We start from the raw sequence: 22099 nt of genomic DNA, 5'->3' as shown, positions 1-22099 counted from the left end.
TGAAAACGGAAAACTTCATGAGAACAGTATTTTATATGTACACCCACTACAGTTGTTGAAATTGTATTACACTATAACACAAAATAAAATTATTTTGTCATCTTACTATTTTAACTCCCTATTTCATACATATGTATGGCAATCGATCAAATGCTACTGGAGACTACTGGCCCATAGTTTCTGAAAAATTTACTTGAAAAAAATGTTAAAAGTATCTACAATGTATCAAAGCTCAATAATTCTTAATCCTTTCAATTATATCATTGTTGTATATCAATGAATGAAAATTATGTCAATACCTATGTATTAGTAGAAAATGTATTTCAATCTATGAATAAAGAAAAGGCTTATGAGCACACCCAATTACTGAAATTCTCTTGTTTAAGTAGATTAATAGTTTATTCATTCTTAAGAGGCAAGTCAAGTTGAATAAGTAAAATATATGCAAGAGCACAGAAACTCAAATCTCTCTTATGAGAATTCTAGACTGATTATAAAATCTCTATTTAATAGTAATTCAGGACTGATATAAAGGAAACAGTTGTAAAAAATTCACAGTCACAGACTGAGATTATATTGTCTTTCTTATTAATTGGAATGATTCTCTCTAAGTGTCTAGTCTTTTGGATAAATCTATTTATCAGAAATCTGTCACCTCCTAGTACTCAGCTCCAAAAAATATACTAAAGGAGAGGATTCTATTTTGGAATTCTCATTCAAAAAAAAAAAAAAGGTAGCTTAGAAAATGTAGAAGATGACTAAATTTAAGAAAAAACTAAAGCTTTATGTTTTTTAAAGTTATGTGTATATAGAACAAAAACACATATGTATATTTACAAATGCATTTGTTTCTCTATAAAAGGAAACAATTTAAAAATGTAAATAGTATTCTTTTGTTTAGTTATAGCACCACATTCTAGCTCAGTACAAACTGAAATTCCAATTCATTTTGGGTTTAATTGACATCAAAACGATAGCACCTTTCCAAAGCAAATTACAAAAATATCTATTTAATCATGGAAAAGCAAATCAATGGGCCTAGTAGAAGAAAAATAGCATATGCTCTATGTATGTGGAAAGGGTCACTAAATAGTAACCCAATCCCTTGTCAAATACAAGGCAATGTGCTATTAAATTGTTGTTTAGACTACTAGTCAAAAGGGACTTTATCATCTCTGGCCTAGGTTATTATAACAACTCCTAATTGGTCTCCCACTTCAAATCTCCTACTGAGATGGTACATGCTACTCCAGGCCATCTTCCACATTGTTGAAGTGATTTTCTTTACACATAGATATGAACACATCCATCCCTACTCAAACAATTCCAATAGCTCCCTATTGTCTCTAACAGTGTAAACTATAAAATACTGTTTATCCTTCCCAACTTGACCCCAATCTAGCTTTCTAATTTCACATATGCCTTTCCTTCTCTCATTCTGTAGTCAAGTCAAACTAGCATTCTCTTTATTCCCACTATATAATACTCTATCTCCTGTCTCTATGCTTTTATATTAGGTATCCCTATATCTAGAATGCACTCTCTTCTCATCAAAGAATCAGTCCCTTCTTTCATGATATAGTTTAAGCATTGCCTGCTAGATAGAGCCTTTCCTGATTCCCTTCCCATAAATGCCAGTACCCTCCCTCCCAAACCATTTTGAATTTAACAACTTTCTCTTCATTTGAATGTTTGTATTTGTAAATCCATATTTATTCTCTTTATATTTCTCCAGCCTACATTTATTTACGAACTTCTTGTCTTCCTTATTAGAATGTAATCTCCTTACAAATAAGGATTGTTTTGTTCTTTGAATTCAGCACAGAGTCTGTCCTATATTAAGTATTAAGTGCATAATAAACATTTGGTAACCGATTACCATGAATTAGATAATCAAGAAATGTTTGTTCAGTGAAAAAGAGGAGAACTGGGACACTTTAAACCAGATAAGAATGACAGAAATTTAAGGGAACTACTTTGTGACTATCAAATGTGGCCAAATACCTTTTCCCTTGAATTATTCAACAAATAATTTAGCACCTACTGTGTAGGTCACACTTAGCTAGTAATAAAAATATGTTCAATAAATAGTATTAACACACCCAGGAAGATAAAGCAGTTGATATATAAATAAAAAAGCAATAGTTATTAAGTGCACCTGAGAAGGGCATGAGCCAGTAGGCATAAGACAAAGAGTGGGAGATACCAGACCAGTGTTGTTTTGTTTTTTTTTTTAACTCTTACCTTCTATCTTGGAATAAATAATAAGCATTGGTTCCAAGACAGAAGAATGGTAAGGTCTAGGCAACTGGGGTTAAGGGACTTGCCCAAAGTATAGTTTGGAAGCATCTAGGGTCAAATTTGAACCCAGGACCGCCCCATCTCTAGGTATGGCTCTCAATCCACTGAGCCTCCCAGCTGCCCCAAAATATTCATATCCTTTTACCCATAAATGCCTCTACTAGACATATATCCAAGGAGGTCAATAACAAGAAGAAAGCTTCCAAAATATTTGTTAGAACTTTTTGTAGTAGCAAGGAGCTAGAAACAAAGTAGATGACCATTGATTGGGGAATGGCTAAACAAATTTGTGATACATGGATGTAACGGAATATGACTGTTATATAATAAATATGATGAATACAGTTCAGCTATAATGCTTATTTGAAAAACACAAATTTTTTCTAACTTGATTAATATTGTAGGAAGGGAACTTCTCCCCCCATTATGTCGCTTTGTTTTGATGTAATCGATCAGGGACCTGGAGATCCTTTACCACTGAAGATGTGCAACTTCCCGGTCCCTCAGAGAAAGGAAGTTGAAACTAACAAGACAGGAAACTGATCCCACAGGCACTGTCCCACCCTAGGTAGTGACAGGCAAATTTAGGAACTATGATTGGTTCCTAAGACGTGACATGAGAGAGCTAGTGGGTGGAGAATATTGCTTATAAGACTTTCTCGTGCTCAGAAGGCTGGAGTTTGGAAACTGAAGGAGCTTCAATCCATCAAACAGCATATAGAATAGTAAGCTAATCGACTCTTTACCTCTTTCCTACATTTCCCTCTCTTTACTATCACTACTTTGATGTAATAAAGCTACTAAAGCTACTAGAGCCTCATAATTTAATTTTAGTTATTATATTAGGAATAGATCTGAACTAAACTCAAATTCTGTGTTTGTTCATGTGAGATTTGTTCCATAAGAAAATCTCTAGAGAGCAGAGGAAAACAACATCACTTCACAGTAATTCACAAGCCTGTAACCCTTATGACACCTACTTCCACAAGTAAACTTTAGGTCTTTTTGAAAATAAAGTGCTGTCTATTTTATATTTTCTGGTGCAAAAAGCTGTATCACAAGAACCCCTTTCAACATCACTGAGACCCCCCAAACCTGGAATTAGAGCAGCAGCCTTAAGTCACAGACACTAGCACAATTTTTAAAAGATATTTCTTAACCATTTAATGAACATAAAACTATTTTTACTAAGTTCCTATCTTTTTTTATGTCACAGATGAAGTTTTTGAGTGCTGCACCCCTAACATGATTTTCTCTAAAAGCCCTTTGGGATTTTATTAAACAGTTTTGCACAGCAATTACTTTTAGGAAGCATATATTGCGTTGTAGCAAAATTGACTATATATGAATGGAAGCAAAGTGAAATAAGCAAAACCAAGGAAACAATATATACAATGACTACAACAATAAAAATGAAAAGAGCAAGTTTTACATTCAAAACTGAAATCTGTGAAACTATAATGACCAAGAAGCCTGGCCCCAAATTGGAGGCATAAGAAGACATTTACACTCTCCAGTTCATTTCTACCCCACCATTTCTTTGTAGAAGGGAGAAAGGGAGGAGAATAAACATTTATACAATGCCTACTATATGTCAGTCACTGTGTTAAGAATTTACAGATATCTCATTTAATCTTCATAAAAATGCATTGATGTGGGAGCTGTTCTTATGCCCATTTTAAGATTCAGGAAACTGAAATAAACATAAATTAAGTAATTTATACAGAATGTATTTAACATCATATCGGCCCTTTTATGTGTTGCCTAGTTTTTTTCATTTGTTTTTCTTATCATTCCATGAGTCAGTACAGTGAATATAGGAAATGCTTTTCTGAAGAAGTAGGACTTGTTCAGTCACATGAGAGTTCACAAGTCACTTGCTAGAGTGGGTGACAACTCTAGAGGCCACTTCCCTGTCCCTGGGCAATGCTAGGCAAAATGAAAGACTGTGGTTGGTTCCTGTAAAGTGGGAAAGGGACAGGAAGTGACGTGGAAAAAGGACTATAAAAAGTCCTGAACTTCCTGTCCAAGGGGCTTCTCCTTTGGAGTTTGTCTTTGGACACTCTGTGTCAGTGAGCTGGACTTCTTTGGACAGAAATTATAGGGTATCTAGCTAGGCAATACTTTCTACTTCCTTCCTACATTTCTCTCTTTTACTATATCTCTATTAAGCTAAATTGTTAAGAGCAGATAACAGACATGACTTAAGAGCTAATTTTTTAAATCAGCAACCACAATATTATTTTTTTTAAAAACCCTTATACTTCGGTGTATTTTCTCATAGGTGAAGAGTGGTAAGGGTGGGCAATGGGGGTCAAGTGACTTGCCCAGGGTCACACAGCTGGAAGTGGCTGAGGCCGGGTTTGAACCTAGGACCTCCTATTTCTAGGCCTGACTCTCACTCCACTGAGCTACCCATTTGCCCCTCACAATATTATTTTAGAATTCTCTTATTTAGTCAAAACCCTAAATTTTTATTTTTTATAATCCTTCATACTTTAGTTAATGAGATGGCTCTCTGAGAGGGGGAACTATAATTCAATGGAAAAGACAGATAAGGTCAAATAGAAGATGTCAATAAAAATTCATTAAAGAAACAGAAATTTTACTTGTACAAAAATATTTATAGCCACGCTTTTTGTGGTGGTAAAAAATTGGAAATGAGGGGGTGTCCCTCAATTGGAGAATGGCTAAACAAACTGTGGTATCTGATGGTGATGGAATACACTTGTGCTGAAAGTATTGATGAACTGAAGGAATTCCACATGAACTGGAAAGATCTGCAGGAACTGATGCAGAACAAAAGGAACAGAATGAGGAGAACATTGTACACAGAGATCGATACACTGTAGCACAATCAAATGCAACAGACTTTTCTACTAGCAGCAATGCAATGATCCAGGACAATTCAGAGGAAATTATGTCAAAGAATACTATCCACATTCAGAGAAAGAACTGTGGGAGTAGAAATGCAAAAGAAAAACATACAATCAATCACATGGTTTGATGGGGATATAATTGGGGTTTTGGCATTAAAAGATGACTCTATTGCAAATGTGAATAATATGGAAATAGATTTTGAACAATGACACATGATATAACCCAGTGGAATTGCTTGTCAGCTCTGGGAGGGGGTAGTGAACAAGGGTGGGAAAAATCATGAATCATGGAACCACAGGAAAAAATTCTTAATTTTAAAAGACAAAATAAAATCTAAACTGAAACATAAAAAGAAAGAACTTTTCTCCAAGTTTTTTTCAGTATATGGATAAAACTTTTAAGTAGATGACAAAATTTTCCAAAACAAAAGCTGTCTTACTAATTGTAACAGCATCATTCTATCATTCATTAGCTAATATTTCAAGATATAATATATACTCAAGGTAAGGTTCATTGTTAAATAACAGTGGGTATAAATCTATATTTCAAGTAATCTTGACAATTTCCATCTTTTTGATCAATGATTAGATTGTCTCCTTTTAATCTCATATTTTTTGCTGACAAAGAACTGTTAGCTCTGCCACTTTGTATTGTTTGTGCTTACATTATAAATACTATCTTCAGTCCAATTTCTTTGAGGGAATCTTTTTAAAATCACGTGTTTATTTTGTGTGTTCTGAGTCGATGAGAACTAGATAATAAAATGTATAAATCCATTAATCCAGGCACAAGTAAACTGCAATGTACTACAACATGTTGAGAACAAATGAATCAGGGCACCACTGTCAGTTCCTTAGCATTGTAGAACTACTTTTTTTTCAGCATATCTCATATACTCCATGCGACTGTCTGCCACATAAGATGTCACTGTCACTCTATACATTAATAAATATATTTTATTTATTCATAACATATATAAATAACATTAATAAAGTTTAATTTATTTCTATTTAGGTTTTGCTTTGAAAAGTAAAATAGAAGTTTTTATACTGCATCCCATTCCCCAAAGGATTATCTTGCATGCTCCTTAATGGAGACACTAGCATAAAGCTGTTTCTAATAACAGCTTTTGTTATTGAAGCAGGTTTTGTACCAGGTCTTTGACTATTCCATGGACACCAGATATGCTTGCTTTGCCCGAGGCAGAAGCTCTACCTAGTGGGGATGGTGAATGGTGGCAATGTAGCTGAAAAACTAGTCTAGGTGAGGGAGATGCTAGAGGACTAGGTGCTCATGTCTACTGTGCCCATGAGAAGACTACAGTCATGGGAGTGGTCAAGAGCAAGGGACCACTGAGGCTGGCATCATATTCATGTGGTCTGGGCTGGAAGGGCTGTCACTAAGGTATCTACATCAACAAGAACAACAACAAAATTGGCCATATCTGGACCATAAAGGATAATGAAAAATAGTACATCCACCAATTAGGATGTGTCTGGTAAGAGCACTAACCCTCTGAAATGCTTTGATGAAATGATAATAACTTTATCATGCTGAGAAGCTATGTTGTAAGACTGAAAAACATGTTTTTACCCTATAAAAGTCCTTGATTATACAAACCAAACATTTCAGGCTAGAGAAGATATACTGAAGGATAATCAACACCATCTGCAATTTTGGTGGTGACCACTTCTAATCCAAGGATTCACTGTACTACTAAGAAAGGACTATGCTTTTAAAAGAAGTGGCGGCTTAATGGTTCCAAGTCAAGTGGAGTTGGTAGACTTTCAGTAAAATTAAAATTATTATTTTTAATCACATAAGTAATAATGAAGTATTCAAGCTGCCCATTATCTATTATCTATTATCGTTCACTCTCCTACATGACAATTCCAATCTTACATATCTTGAATGATGTTTTTTATACAGAATCTTACAGGTAAGTAAACTATACTGTATTTAGGCATGTGATATTACCTCTCCATTGCACCTTCTAAATTTTGACTCTTAAATAAGATTGTGATAGTCAATAGTTGACAGCCTTAGTAGTCAGTCAGTAAATTTATTAAGCATCTACTCTTATTTCAGGTATTGAGTTAAGCACTAGGGGCACAAGAAAAGGTAGAAGATAGTCCCTGCTTTACAATCTAATGGAGAAAAAATATGCAAACAACTATGCATATGATAGAGATGGGAGCAAGTAATTATCAATTGCACCATAAATTGTGCTAAGCAATTTACAAATAATATCTCAACTAAATTCTTTCAAACACCCTCTGAGGTAGATGTTATTTTATAGCTGAGGAAATTGAAGCAGATAGAGGTTAAATGGTACCGCTAAGACAAATTTGAATTCAGGTCTTCCTAACCCCAGGTGGAGCAACTATCCATTATTCCACCCTAGCTTCCTAAAGTGAGGAAAATATTCTACAAGAAGGTTAAGTAATCTGTCCAGGGACTCAAAAGATCATAAATATCAGCAACCAAATTTGAACTCAAGAGCTCTGACTATGGTATCATCACTATTTCTACTTTATGACAATAACTCTAATGACTAATGAATAATAAGCAATATACAAGATACAGTGGAAGTAATCACCAGAGAGAAGGCACTAGAAGTAAGGGAAATTGAAGGTTTCCTGTAAAAGGTAGGAGATTATTCCAGGCAGGGGAGACAAGCAAAGAAAACGTCTGGAGTCAGAAGATGTAGCTTCTTGTTTAAGGATCAGCAAGAAGGTTATGTCAATGAACCACAGAGTCTGTGCGGTGGTATAAAATGTAAAAATATCAGAAAAGTGGAGGAGGAAGGAAGGGGAGCAATTTCAAAGAGCTTTGAAAATCAAATACAGGATTTTATATTTTATCCTACAGGTGACAGGGAACCACTGGAATTTCCTGAATAGGGGCAGTGGGAGGTTACCATGGTCAGACCCATGACTTTGGAAGATCACTTTGACAGCTGAATGGAGGATGAACTAAAGTAAAGAGATAGTTGCATCAGGAATACCAATAAGCAAGTGTGAGATGAAGGCCTGAACCAGAGTGGTAGCAGGGTCAGATGAGAGAAGGGGCATATTTGAGAGATGTTATAAAGGTAAAATCTGTAGGTCTTGGCAACAGACTAGATATGTGATATGTGAGAGTAAGAATCAGTAGAGATTTGATGATGACGATCAGAATGATGGTGCACTCTACAGAAAATAGGAACTTAGGAAGAAAGGTGGGTTGGGGGTAGGTTGGGGGAACAATGAGTTCAGTTTCAAACCTAATGAGTTTGCAATGTCTAAGGATATCCAGTTCAAAATATCCAATAGACAGTTGGACATGAAAAACTAGAGATAAAGAGAAAGCTTAAGATATCTATAGGACATCCAATTCAAGATGTTCAACAGCTAGTTCAAGATGCAAGACCAGAGGTCTGCTGAGATAATAGGACTAGATTAGTAGAGCTGAGGATCATCAACATTATCAACACCATCAACACAGAGATGATAAATGAAATTCATGAGAGCAAATAAAATCATCAAGTGAAATAGTATAAAAGAAAATAAGTCCCAGGATATAGCCCAATGGGACAAAGACTGAGGAGTGGTGGTTAGAGTTATAGAAGGAGAGCCAGAAGAAGGTAATGTCTTGAAAATCTAGAGAAAAGAAAATGAATCAAGATGAGTGTGAGAGGTCAAAGGCTGCAGAGAGGTCCAGAAGGATGAAGATTTTTTGGGGAAAAAAACTCATTAGATTTGGCATTAAAAAGGTTATTGGTAACTTTGAAGAAAACAATTTCAAATGAATGGTGATATTAGAAGTCAAACTATAAAAAGTTATGAAGAGAGTGAGAGGAAATGAAATGTAGGTGCCTTTTGTAGATATCCCTTTCTCTAGAAGTTTATCCACAAAAAAAAGGAGAGATACAGAATAATATCTGGTGGGAATAGATAAAGTGAATGATAGTTTTTTTGAGGATAGGGAGATATGGGAATGTTTGTAAGGCAGCAAGGAAACATTGGCCAATAGACAGGGAAGTGATGGAAGATAAATAAGAGAATAGGGCAGTGCTGGTGAACCTTTTAAAGACTCAGTGCCCAAATTGCCACATGTGAGCCCCACCCCCCAAGACAGGGGAGGGAGGAAGTGCTCCCATTGGGCTGCTAGGCAGAGGGGATGGTCATGTGAGAAATGTCCTCAGGCACAAGGGGGAGGGGAGCAGACCCATCTTTTTTTTTTTTTTAGAATATTTTTCCATGGTTGTATGATTCATGATTCCTACCCTATCCCTTTTCTTCTCCCTCCTGGAGCTGACAAGCAATTCCAATAGGTTATACATGTATCCCTATTCAAAACCTATTTCCATGTAATTCATATTTGCAGTAGATTGATCTTTTAACATCAAAACCCTAATCATATCCCTATCAAACTACCTGATCGATCATATTGGAGCAGCCCCTTCTGGCATTTATGCCATAGGTTCACCAACCTGCAACATGGGACTAAGGTATAGGGAAGAATCTGTTAGAGAAGACCAAATGAAATGGGATCACTTAAGCATGTCTTGGCAAGGAGAAGGACCGTATTGTTATGAAATCAGGATGAAGAAGATAGTTGTAGAAGGTATATATGGGATGTAAAATGAAGAGGAGGGAACAGAAGGAAACACCTAATGAATGCCTCAATTTGTTTCAGTATAATATCAGACAATGTTCATGTCTGAGTGAGAGGGGGACATTTGAGGAGAGATTAACAGATTTCAAAGAACCTCTATGGTGACAGGGAAAGTGATTACTTAGGGAGACAGCATCACAGGGGAATATGATCACTAAAAAGATGAATTTTTGTTTAGAGGAAAAGCTTGAGGTCACTAAAATCACTACACAATTTCCCAAAAGGAACCCAGTTCACTCTCTTCTTATTCAATTCTGGTTCTAGTTTTTAGTCCATCTGTAGCATCTGAAAGATTAACTAACCAATCTTTATAGTGAGGATAAGTACTAAAGTGGAGGTTAAGGGAAACTTATAAATTGCCTCTACTCTATACAGAATCCAACCTTTTTGGGGAAAAAAATATAGATATATAATCCCTTCAAATCTGGTTTCAAAGTTTCTTCTTCAGAAATAAAGCCTATTCTTCTGTTTTAAAACCAAAAGTCTCTTAAAACACTGATTATGGATACCTCTCCAAGAGCCTCATAGCGCTTTTGGTTCCACCGGTGCAAATCTTCACGAGCATTAAAGATAAATGGCTCCCCTGTTGTTATATGCCTCAGCTGCCCCTCTAAAAGAGAAATGAACAATAGTATTATAATTAGGTATCCAATAATCAGAGTCTCTAAAATCTAACAACTAAACTTTAAGTCAACTTCCCCAGAAAATCTTTGGTCTTCATTGACATGCAACAAAAGTTACAATATATAGGTTAACCCAAAAGACTAAAGAACAAATTCTGAATTCTTCACTTCTTTGTTCAAAATCTACTGAAAATTAAAAACTGAGTGTTATTTGCCAGACACATTGGTGGATACAGAAAGTATAAGATATGGTCCCTATTGGCTGATGACTGAGATCTAAGAACAAATGCTAAAAAATTAAATAAATATACATTTACAAAAGTCCAAAATCACAAATCAGCATATAATTAATTGCCAAATTAAGTCACAGGAAAAATATGTGATATGAGTTCTAAAATGAAAGAGACTGCTTTAAGTAGACCTGCTATGTCACAGAAAGTTTCAAGGTGGGACATGAGTAGGGTCTTGAGAGATAGGTAGGATTTCAGCAGCTATAGATACAAGAAGAAATAGTTTTGAGGACCTTCCATGAATGTGTAATAGCATAAACAAGAGGCAGAGAGGAAGCAAAATGGGAGACACTGTTTGGGAGAGAGAAGATAGTCCAATTTGGTTATAATAGAGTAGGCTACAAAGCAGGAAAAAAAAAACAGGTCAGAGCTAAAATATACTATATACTATCAAAGTTCTTGAATATCAGTTAAAGTAGTCAGATTTTATTTAGAAACTAATAGTTTATATAATGCCACAAAAAAACTTTTGTTTTTTTCTTTCCCCAAGGCTCTAAATTAGAGAGAGATGGTATTGACCTACATAGGTAAAGGGAGTTCATACATGTGGAAGTTTCCTATATCAACAGAATCACAAGTCCTTTTTTCTTCCAAAACTGTGAGATAGCAGACTTGGCTTCAATCTCTTACAAAATTCTAGAATAATATTATTGGCATGTGATGGCATGTGAAAATCTAGAAAAAGAAGTAATCACAAGGGTATATGGTTTAATAAAGAACAGAACATCTCAGACTAATTTGTTTTTCTTGACAAGATTACTATTTTGGCAAATGAGAATGATAATCAACTTAGTTTACATAAATTTTGTGAAATATTACTGTAGACAAGATTTTGAAATTTGAACCAGGCAATAATACAGATAAATTCAGAACTGGTTGAATGACCAGTCCCAAACAATAATTATTAAAGATTCAAAATAAACCACTAATTAAAGGAAAGTCTGTAGTAGAGTACCCTTGGATGATCTGTCCCTAAACCTAAGCCATCTAATTTTATAAATTACAAAAGAGATACCATACTTATCAAGTTTTTAGATGTCGCAAAGCTAGAAAAAAACAACTATCACACTGAATCACATAGGGAAGATTTCAACAAGCTGAAACATTGGGTCAAATCTAATAAGATTACATGTTTATGCTTGAAAAAGATCAGAGGGAAAGGATATACTTGTAGAAAAAAATGTTTTCTATCTGTAAAGAAAAGAATCATTTTTTAAAAGGGAAATAGCTACCTAAGTTACGGTAAGAATAAAGAAATATTACTGTGCCATAAAAATTATGAAATCAATAGTTTCATGGAACCCTGGGAAAATCAGAATGAACTAATGAAGAGTAAGAGATCAGAACTAAGAACAATTTACACAATAACAAAATCATAAAAACAACCTTGAAACTTGAAAATTATGCTCAATGCAATAACCAACAACAATTCCAGAGAACTAAAAATGAAGCACTACTTCTTAACAAAGCAATGACCAGATTGAAAAAGCAAAATAAGGCAAACATTTTCAGCAGAATGTAAGAATTTATTTTGTTTAACTTATATTTGTTTGTAGGGAGTGGGCAAGGGGGCCAGGAATAGGATAGTACAAAGAAAATTGGCACATCTGTTTAACAAGCTATAGATGAGATAATGCAACATGGGCCAGACAATAGTACAGATGTAAAAAGATTTAGTTTCATCTTTTTTTTCTGTTATATGTAGTAAGGTATATGTCCTCTTTATTGGGTATTTTTAAAGTTCAGAATCAAAAAGAACAAATAAAGTAAGACAAAATGTAATAAATTAGAGGGGTGGCTAGGCTACAATTTGTCTGAAAAAGTTCTGAGGGAATATAAGTTCAATATGAGTCAAAAGTTCAATAAAGCAGCCCAAAAAACCTACTGTTACTCCATGCTGTTCATCATAGCACATTCCCCTCCTCCAAAATCAAGCATCTCAGAATCCCTGATTCTTAGCAAAGAGGAAAGGTCAAATAAAATGAGCCTTGGGGATATGAGAAGGATTTCCTGTACTGATGAGGTAACAGAGGTACAGATTCATGTGTTTGGGGGTTTTTTTTGGCCAAATGGTGCTCATGTATTTATGTTAAAAACTGTATGAAAACCACCTGTTACCAAATTCTGATGAAAATTAACTGATTGAGTGATGGAACACTTTAGTTCATACTTTAAAATGCCAATTAAAAGTCTCAAAGTGTATCTTCTCATATTCATTCTTTCTTTCAATGAATATTTACTAAGCACCTTCCATTTGCAAAGAATTATACTGGGTAGACACTGATGCTAACAGTAACAGTTTCCCATTAGGGTTTACAAAGCATTATATTGATTAGACATGGAGGCTAACAATAACAGTTTCTCATTGGGGTTTACAAAGCAAGGTATACACAATTCTGTTTGATTCCTAAAATAAACAATAAATAAACACAGGCCACAAATACAAATTCTGCTTCCATAAAAATTAGGGAAAGTGGAAATTTTTAATTGTCCATTTATTTATTCAACCTAAGAAAGGAAAAATTATATTTAAAAGAAACAAAGAGAAGAAAGGCTGAATAATCAAGCATCTTTCCATTTTTCTTCATATTCCTCTGCTTGTCTATATATATTAGAAAGAATTTCCAAGGGATAAATATGAACAAGAAGTATATAATTTTTAGCACACACAATGATAAACTTGTGATAAACTACTCTTCTTACAAGTTCAAAATGAGAATGAATTTTTACTAATTTGCATAAAACACAAAAATAGAGCATAATATAGTGGAAAGAACATTGGATCTAAGACCAAAAATCTTAATATTTGAGTTTCAGCTCTCCTACTTATTATTTTCCAAGCAACCTATGCCAAGTTACTTCTCAGTCCTCAGTGTCCTCATAGGTAATGAGGGACTTGGACCATAGGATCTCAAAATCCTCTTCCAGATAAAAATTTTATGAAGTTTGCCTTTTCTCTCCTTCAACACTGACTGCAGAGAAGGCAGCCATCTCATTAATAGCAGTATGCCTTTCCTTAAACTCCTCCTGAAAACCAGTTAAGAAAAAAATGAAAAACTGATCTAACATCAGATAAATCAAGGTCAAGCAAAACTGGAATAACCCAAAAGGCACTGACAGCAGCATACAAAGCCTATCCAAGGTCTAGATCTTGATGTCTATCACTGTTTATGGCAACAGTAAGAAGATTAAACACGTACAACAGTATTCAAGAAACTACTGGTACATAATGTTAAGAGTTAAAATTGTTCCCAATGTACAACAAAAATCTATGTGGCTATTACATGTTTCCTCTAAAAATCATAAAGTTGTTGAGATAACAGCCAGCTAGCCTTCAAGATTACTAATCCAAACGTAACTTCACTTACAGTAAATTTAGTCCTTCTTATTTTGATACTCTCAGTTATATTCGATTTTTTATACCCAAAACTAGTGTGAAATTGGCACAATTTCAATTTTGCTTTGTGATTTGAAAGCATATTTACCTCTCTCCACTTCTATTGTATTATTGCTTCAACTAAGGTTGGCTTGTTTTTAGAAGCAACCTTTCCTCAAAGCTCTTCTCATTATAGTAAAAATAGGCTGAAAGTTAAAGAAAATGTTATATGTTTCTTTAGATAACTTGAGAAAAGTTTCACTGCAAACCTCATAGAAATCTAGTTATTATTACCCTAAGAAAGTTATTCAAGATATATAGAGATTAATAAATAGAATTTAGTTGATGACACTGAGCCAAATCTTCTCCAAAAAAAAAGAGACATGAACCATCAACTCTGAAATCAAAGGGTAAGTAGCAGCAAAAGCTATGATGCATTGCTGTAAAAATAAAAAGACTAAAGACACTCTTCTCCAAGGAAGAACATCAATGCCTGGCATTTTTGTCCTACATCTATTCAAAAAAGTTATAAGCTCATTTAAAAGTAAAAGGTGGAAAGAAAATTAATAACTACTTTACAAAAAGAAAATAAGGAAACATTGACAGCTTTTTAAATTGTGAGTATGCCTCAAAGTTCTATCCTGGGTTTTCTTCTCCTTTCCAAATTATTTGACATAGTAATTTTATCAGCTTCCTTGAATTCAGATATCAACTCTTACGATTCACAGATTTATTCAACATTAACCTCTCTTTGGACCTCCAGTTTTCATCTCCAACAGCCTACTAAACATCTCAAACTGGATGTCCAATAGACATCTTAAACTCAACATGTCTAAAAATGAGATCACCATATTTCTACAAAAAATATCCTTTCTTCCAAACTTTAATATAATTTCTAAGAGCACTATCATCCTCCTAGTCACCCAGACTTACAATCTAAGAAAAGTGTTATCCTGAATTATGTATTCTCCTTTATTCTCTACATCTAATCTGTTGCCAAATCTTGTCTATTTTATCTTCCCTCATACATCCTCTCTTCTCTCCTCTGAGACTCCCCTCACCCTATACAGACCTTTATAACCTTACACCTGGAATACTGCAATAGTCTACTGGTTGATCTGCCTGCCTCAAGTGTATCCCCAATCCAAACCATCCTCTACTCCTCCGGCAAAATAATTTTCCTAATGCACAAGTCTGACCAAGTCAGTCCTATTCAATAAACTTCAGTGGCTCCTTATTAATTCCAGGATAAAATATAAAATCCTCTGTTGAGAAGCCCTTCATATTCTGAACTATTCTTACCTTTCCAGTTTTCTTATGCCTTATTCCCCACTCCATGTACTCTGAAACCCAGGGACACTGACCACTTACTAGTTCTTGAGACAAGATATTGTATCTCCTAATTCTGTGTAATTATACTGGCTAGCTCTTATTCCTGGAATGCTATTTTTCTTTGTTTCCATCTTCTGGCTTCCTTCAAGTCAGCTGAAATTTTACTTTCTTCAAGAATCATTTTCTAGTCTCCTTTAATGTTAATGTTAGTGCCTTTCCTCTGCGAATGATTTCCAATTTACTCTTTCTCTAAATAAATATAAAAAGAAAGAAAGAAAATAGACAGACATTATATAGATTTTTTCTATGTAAGCTGTCCTACCCCACCATCACCCAAATGATAGGACAACTTCTTTGAAATCTCAGCTCTTAGCAAGGTGCCAGACAAATAATAATTGCTTAATAAATTCTTGCTGATGTAAAGAATAGTCATTCTCAGCAATACAATGAATAAGCCTAGACCAATGATGGGCAAACTACGGCCCACAGGCCTGATGAGGTCCCCTCAAATGTTCTGTCCAGCCACACGACATTATTCCTAATCTGATGAATACAATGTGTAGGATACAATACAATAAAACTTTGAAAGAGTTGCCTTAGAAACAGACTGACAGATGAGCATTTCCTTTCCTATGGCCCCCTCTTTAAAAAGTTTGCCCATCACTGGCCTAGACAATTCTGAAGGACTCATAATGAAAAATGCTATCCACCTCCAGATAAGAATAGATTGAGTCTGAATGAAGTTTGAAACATATTTCTTGACAAATTTTTCTTCAGTATGGGGTTTGGATTGTTTGGTCTGTGTTTTCTTTTACAACCTCACTGATTGGAATATGTTTTATATGACTACACATGTAAAGCCTATATCAAACTGCTTGCTTTCTCAATAGGGGGAAAGAAGAGAGAGAAAATTTAGAACTCAAAAAGTTTATAAATGAATGTTAAAATTTATTTTTACATGTAATTGGAAAAAATTAAAATATTTTAATAAATAAATATATAGATTCATGTTGATTGAAAGCCATGAAAACGAAAGTGTTCTATATCTAAAAGCAAGCACTAGGAGGTTTGTTCACCACAGCATCAAGCTTCCTTGGTCTTGATCTGAAAGAAGAATCTATTTACCACCGAAAAAGAAGAAAAAAGCATGGTAATCAGTCTCTTGTGACTACTGAATTTTACTTAGAATTTTAAAAGCATGCAAGCACACACAAATACACATACGCACATGCATGTACAAAGAACAATGTGTGCTGATGTGGATGATATTTTAAGAAGTTTGAGAAATGAAGATATAGTAAATGATCTAGCTTTCTAATATGTCCATCTAAAACTGGCTTTATATTGTTCCTGTTATAGAGAAATAAAGTGAATCTTTAATCTTTAGGTTACAAGGAGGGATAAAGGTGAGGTAGATATTAGGAGGAGGAATGAAGGGGATGGCTGAATGTAGGGAAGGAATGAATGAGGTTTGAGTAGGTAACAAAGGGGATTTATTAATACCACAGTTAATCAGAAGGAGAGAGGGATTTAGGGTTTTGTAAAAGCCACTAGGGAGAAAGCCCTCTCTCCTGATTAACTCTGATATTAATAAATACCCTTTGTTACCTACTCAAACACTCTGGTGAATCATTGTGTTGAAGATTGAAGCAAGGGCTAAAGGGGGAAGGAGTTATTTCTTTTATTTCTTGAGGGTACTGCGGGTTTGAAGAGAGCTGACGTTCCTGTGCTTTTGTCACTGGACAATTTGAACCTAGCTGATTTCTCTGGACCTCTCCCTGACCTCTCCATATCATATCCCTGTTGATTTTCCCTGAATTTCCCTTTGGGCTCTGGGAGGAAGGGAGGTTTTGGTGATTAGACATTTGTGGGTTTCGTTTTCTGTTAGGCAAGTAGGACATCCTTAAATCAAGATATCCCTTATTTTATTGATCTAGTAAATACTTTAAGGCAGCCAAATCTTCCTAACTGGGAGAGCGGGCTCTCTCTCAGTCTAACCCTCCTGTGACCCTTCCCCCACCTGCAGATATGGAGAGGTCAGGGAGAGGTCCAGAGAAATCAGCTAGGTTCAAATTGTCCAGAGACAAAAGCACAGACCAAGGCAAAGCTGAAAGTCAAAGCAGAGCCTCAGTTGGAACGTCAGCTCTCTTCAAGCCTCAGACTCCAATTGACTTTCTGTGAAGATTCTAAGACTTAATTGCCAGGGCTGTTTACAGTTGACTCTTGCCAGAGCAAAAGCCTCTGTTGCATCCTTGCATTACAGTCTGCTCATTTGTCTTTCGAAAATTTGCACCTTGCAACATTTTCTGGTTGCTAAGATCTAAAGGATTACTACTCTTATTCTAAGCTAAATTCTAACTATGCTTTTATCCCTATCTAAGTTTTTTTTAAATAAGAAAAGGGTTACTATCTCCTAAACTATGCTAAGACTAATCAGCTAAAATTAAGACAGGTTATGGGAAAGACATAGGAAAGGAATGGGAATTTAAGTTTTGCAAAAATTCTTGAACAGAAAGGAAAAGCAGATTAAATGCAAACATTCTCAAACAGTCTTCAAACTAACATTTGCTAACTAAAACAAAGTAATAAATTCTATCTATGTACTTATGTAATTTCATGAACAACAAAAGTATCAACTAAGAAAATTTCTGCAATTTAAGCTTCTAAATTCTAATTCACTTTCTAAAATTAGTATGTGAATGTTAGTACACTTATGTCTATGTTAGAAATGTTAGTAAGAATAAGTAAGATTAATATTATTTGTAAGTCTTTTGGTTAAACTATAGACTTAAGTTATATACAATATTTACAAAGAAAGTTTAGAAAATTCTATCCCTGTTCTAATTTATCAAACTAACTAAGCTGTCCCTGTGTGTTAGTAAAACTTACTGCTAAGTATTAGTAAGCAAAATTTACATATTTACATTTTTATAAGAAATGTCAGGTGATTTGAGTAGAAGGTGTCTGAACCAAAGTAAGATGAAAACTCTATGCTAAGGTAGACAAACTTCTCGCTTAAGTGTAAGTTTATGTTTCACATGTATATGTGAAGTCAGAAAATGTTCTATGTATTGTCTAGTGTGCCCTATCTGTGTAATGAAGTGTTACATACTTACTCCACCGGAATTCTTCTGCAAAGTGTATGTACTGCGTGAATGGAATCTAAAGTGTTGGATGCAGTGAGAATTCTGTTGGGTGTAAGTTATGTTCTTCAAATGCTTGGGTCCAACTCTAATCTGATGCTCCTCTTCACAATGTGGTTTATTGTCCTTTACACCGATTGTGTATTCAGTCACGGATGTCTTTTGTAGTCTTCAGGTTTGCTGTCCTTGTGATGATCTGCAAAGTCAACAACGCCTCACTTGTGTTGTTTGATGTTATCCCACGCTTGTCATCTTGCACTGGAACTGATGTTTTAGTGTGTTGACTTGTGTCAGAAACAAAGTTTAAATGTCCATGAAACGTGATTAATCTTTTCTTCTTTCTTTTTCTTTGCAGTTTAATAAAGATGATTACAAGTAACAAGAGAGTTCGTGATAAAGTCTTTTGTGCTTTCATTTATTCGTTGATGTCAGTTTCTAGGTCTTAGATTGATTGCAAATCAAATGTTGTGTCTTCTGCCGTTGATTCTTTTTCATTGTCATAATGGTTTATGGATGATTCTTTTAAGTTGTAATTGGGTTTGGGATAATCATTTGGGTGTAAAGTTTGTTGTAATATCTGATTGTTCACTGGTTCTTGGTCTAATTCTGGTTCTGATTCATGCTCTGATTGTTGTTCTGGTTCTGTTATCTCATGTATAAGCTGTGGACTTTCTGTGGACTTGTTTGATTGACTGGTTGGTGCTAGTTGATTTTTGTGCTGTATAATAGCTGGGTCTTGTGGTTGTTGTTGGGACATGTCTTTTGCTGGCTTGACATGAGTGACATGGAACCAAGGATCCCCTCCCTTTTATTTTTATTGCACTCGGAGTTGTTAAAATTATCAGGGATGGGCCTTGCCACTTGGGTTCTAACACAGACTTCCTAATGAAGTTTCTGATGTAAACATAATCTCCAGGTTGTGTAGACTAAAATCAAAAGGTACTCCTTGATGTATCAAGCCTATTTTATGAAGTTGGTTTAAGCATTGCTTGAGCAATTTAATGGACTCACAGATTTTGCATTCCATACCCAGATGTGATAATTTGTGAATGCTTTGAGGTGACTTGCCATGGAAAGGTGGATGGCCATACAGCATTTCGAATGATGTGTGTAATGCTGTTGGGTTGGCATCTCAGATGGAATAGTGCCAATGGTAAAGCATCAGGCCATTTCATATGAGATTCTGCACAGATTTTGGCTATTAGAATCTTCAAAGATCTATTCACTCATTCAATCTGTCCATTGGACTGTGGTCTGTATATCGAGTAAAGATGTTCAACGCCTAAGGTCTCATAAACTGTAGCTAAAATCTTATTTGTGAAATGGGATCCAGAATCTGAAGCAATATGTAAAGGAATAGAGAGTCTGGGTATTAATTCTCTCAGTGAGACTTTCAGAACAAACCCTGAGGTGTTACATTTTGCTGGGAAAGCTTCTGGCCACTTAGTTAATCTATCCACTATCACTAATGCATATCTATAACCTTGACTTCTTGGCATAATGATGTAATCAATTTGTAAGCATTCGAATGGTGTGTAGGCTAGTGGTTTGCCTCCCAGACTGTGGACTTTTGTAATTGTCTGGTTGAATTGCATACAAATTCTGCACCTCTGTGAAACTCTCATAGCAAGTTCATATATGTCCCTTGCATTCCAATACCTAGTTATGGAATCTGCCATGCCCAGACTTTCATAATGCCCTTTTTGGTGTAATTCATTGCAAAAAGTGAAATATAGGGATTTAGGCGACATAGGTTTTCCATTTGCCCCCAGCCAAACTCTGTTAGCTAAGTATGCACCGTGATGTTTCTTCCAATTCTTCACTTCCTTTGGGGAGTATACGTTTTTGAGATCATCTTCTTCCACCAAAGATAAGTTCAGAATTGTACTTGGTCCATACCTCACCGTGAATTTGGCTGTGATATCTGCATATTTAGTCCCTGATTCCACTGGCCCTTGGATCTTAGTGTGAGCCTTGCAATGAATGACTGACACTCGGGCTGGTAATTGGATTGCGTTCAACAACTGATTAATTAAATTCTTATACACTATCTGTTTGCCATTGGATGTAATGAAGCCTCAATTTTTCCAGAGTTCACCAGAATGATGCACAACTCCAAAAGCATAACTGCCAGGGCTGTTTACAGTTGACTCTTGCCAGAGCAAAAGCCTCTGTTGCATCCTTGCATTACATTCCACATATATTGATATTCTATATATAATAAATTTATGAAAGAGTTTATCTCATAATACTTTAAGCACTCCTCATACTACCATAATAATAATGTATTCTTTTTTTTTAAAACCTTACCTTCTGTCTTAAAATCAATACTGTGTATCAGTTCTAAAGCAGAAGAGTGATAAGAGTTAGGCAATGGGAATTAAGTGACTTTCCAAGGGTCACACAGCTAGGAAGTGTCTGAGGCCACATTTGAACCTAGGACCTGCTGTCTCTAGGCCAGGCTCTTAATCTACTGAGCCAACCAGCTGCCCCCATAACAATGTATTCTTAAAAGAAATATCTAAACTATTAGAACATCCATAGATTATCAGTTAATTTCAGGTAACAAATAAGTATGAACATTTATTTATTTTTAATAGCTAGCTAGAGATATGCTATTAATTTACTGGAACCTACCTCTTATTACTGGTCAGATTTATTTCCAAAATCTTCAGTGTTGAATTTATTTTAGTGTTGATTTCATTAATACATTGTATACCACATTTATGTCCTATCAGATGATGTAGAAATTTAGCACTGTACTTTAGAATGACATCATTAATAATCTCTGCCAGACAATTAATTTAAAATAGCAAAGGAAACAGTAGCATCTTTGCATATAACCTGATTAGGTCTTCAAAGTGGATATATGAAAAATGAACACCAAAGGCTGGAAAAAGATCAAGCTCATGACCACCTCTTTAAAAGGTTTAAAAAAATAGAAATTATAGGGTGGTACTTTAATTTGCAAGATTACAATATTACAAAGGCAAACTAGTGCAAGAGTAGTAATTAACATCTGTGACTTAAAAGAATCCATATACCATATACGATAAATTACCTACTTTCATTAAAAGCATACTCAAATCCTTCAAGAGTATCAGGAAACTCAAGAGGTGGTTCATCTTTTTTCATCAGTTCATCCAAGTCTATTCTAGATAATAAATCTGAAAAAAAGAGAAGTGGCAAGATTACAAACTAGTCATCTTCAAGTTAAACAATAAAAGGTGGTATTTTGGGCAATTAGAAGAAAATTAGAGAAAAGAAAAATCACTAATATTTGCAAAATATTTATTGCTTCTAACCCAATTAGTTTTACATGTATTGGCCATAGTTAATGAACTATTTTTTAGTTTATTTTCTTTCTAAATTTAAAATGTAACATCTATAAAACAGGACCACATACAAAGAACATAGAAGTAACAGTCATAGTCCCTAGAGAAAATAACACCCAAATTTATCAGTATCACATACATATAATATCAGTATACGAAA

General features: G+C 34.9%; 1 protein-coding gene across 3 annotated transcripts in view; it reads right to left on the bottom strand.

Moving 5' to 3' along the window:
* FAM172A (family with sequence similarity 172 member A) overlaps window positions 1-21771 on the bottom strand; it is a 466248-nt gene extending 444477 nt beyond the window's left edge. For 2 of the 3 annotated variants that reach the window (XM_044662820.1, XM_044662812.1), the window contains exons 1-2: window positions 21670-21767; window positions 10350-10450 (exon numbers count right to left, since the gene is read on the bottom strand). In XM_044662820.1, the coding sequence (XP_044518755.1) occupies window positions 10350-10450; window positions 21670-21739 (171 nt within the window). In that variant the 5' untranslated portion in view covers window positions 21740-21767. Of the gene's footprint in view, window positions 1-10349; window positions 10451-21669 lie in introns of all 3 variants that reach the window. The other variant, XM_044662804.1, reaches the window with a different exon arrangement.
* Window positions 21772-22099: the final 328 nt, after the last annotated feature.

Source organism: Gracilinanus agilis, chromosome 1 (genome assembly GCF_016433145.1).
Source record: "Gracilinanus agilis isolate LMUSP501 chromosome 1, AgileGrace, whole genome shotgun sequence".
Classification (NCBI taxonomy): Eukaryota; Metazoa; Chordata; class Mammalia; order Didelphimorphia; family Didelphidae; genus Gracilinanus; species Gracilinanus agilis.
This window is presented reverse-complemented; position numbering and strand designations above follow the sequence as displayed.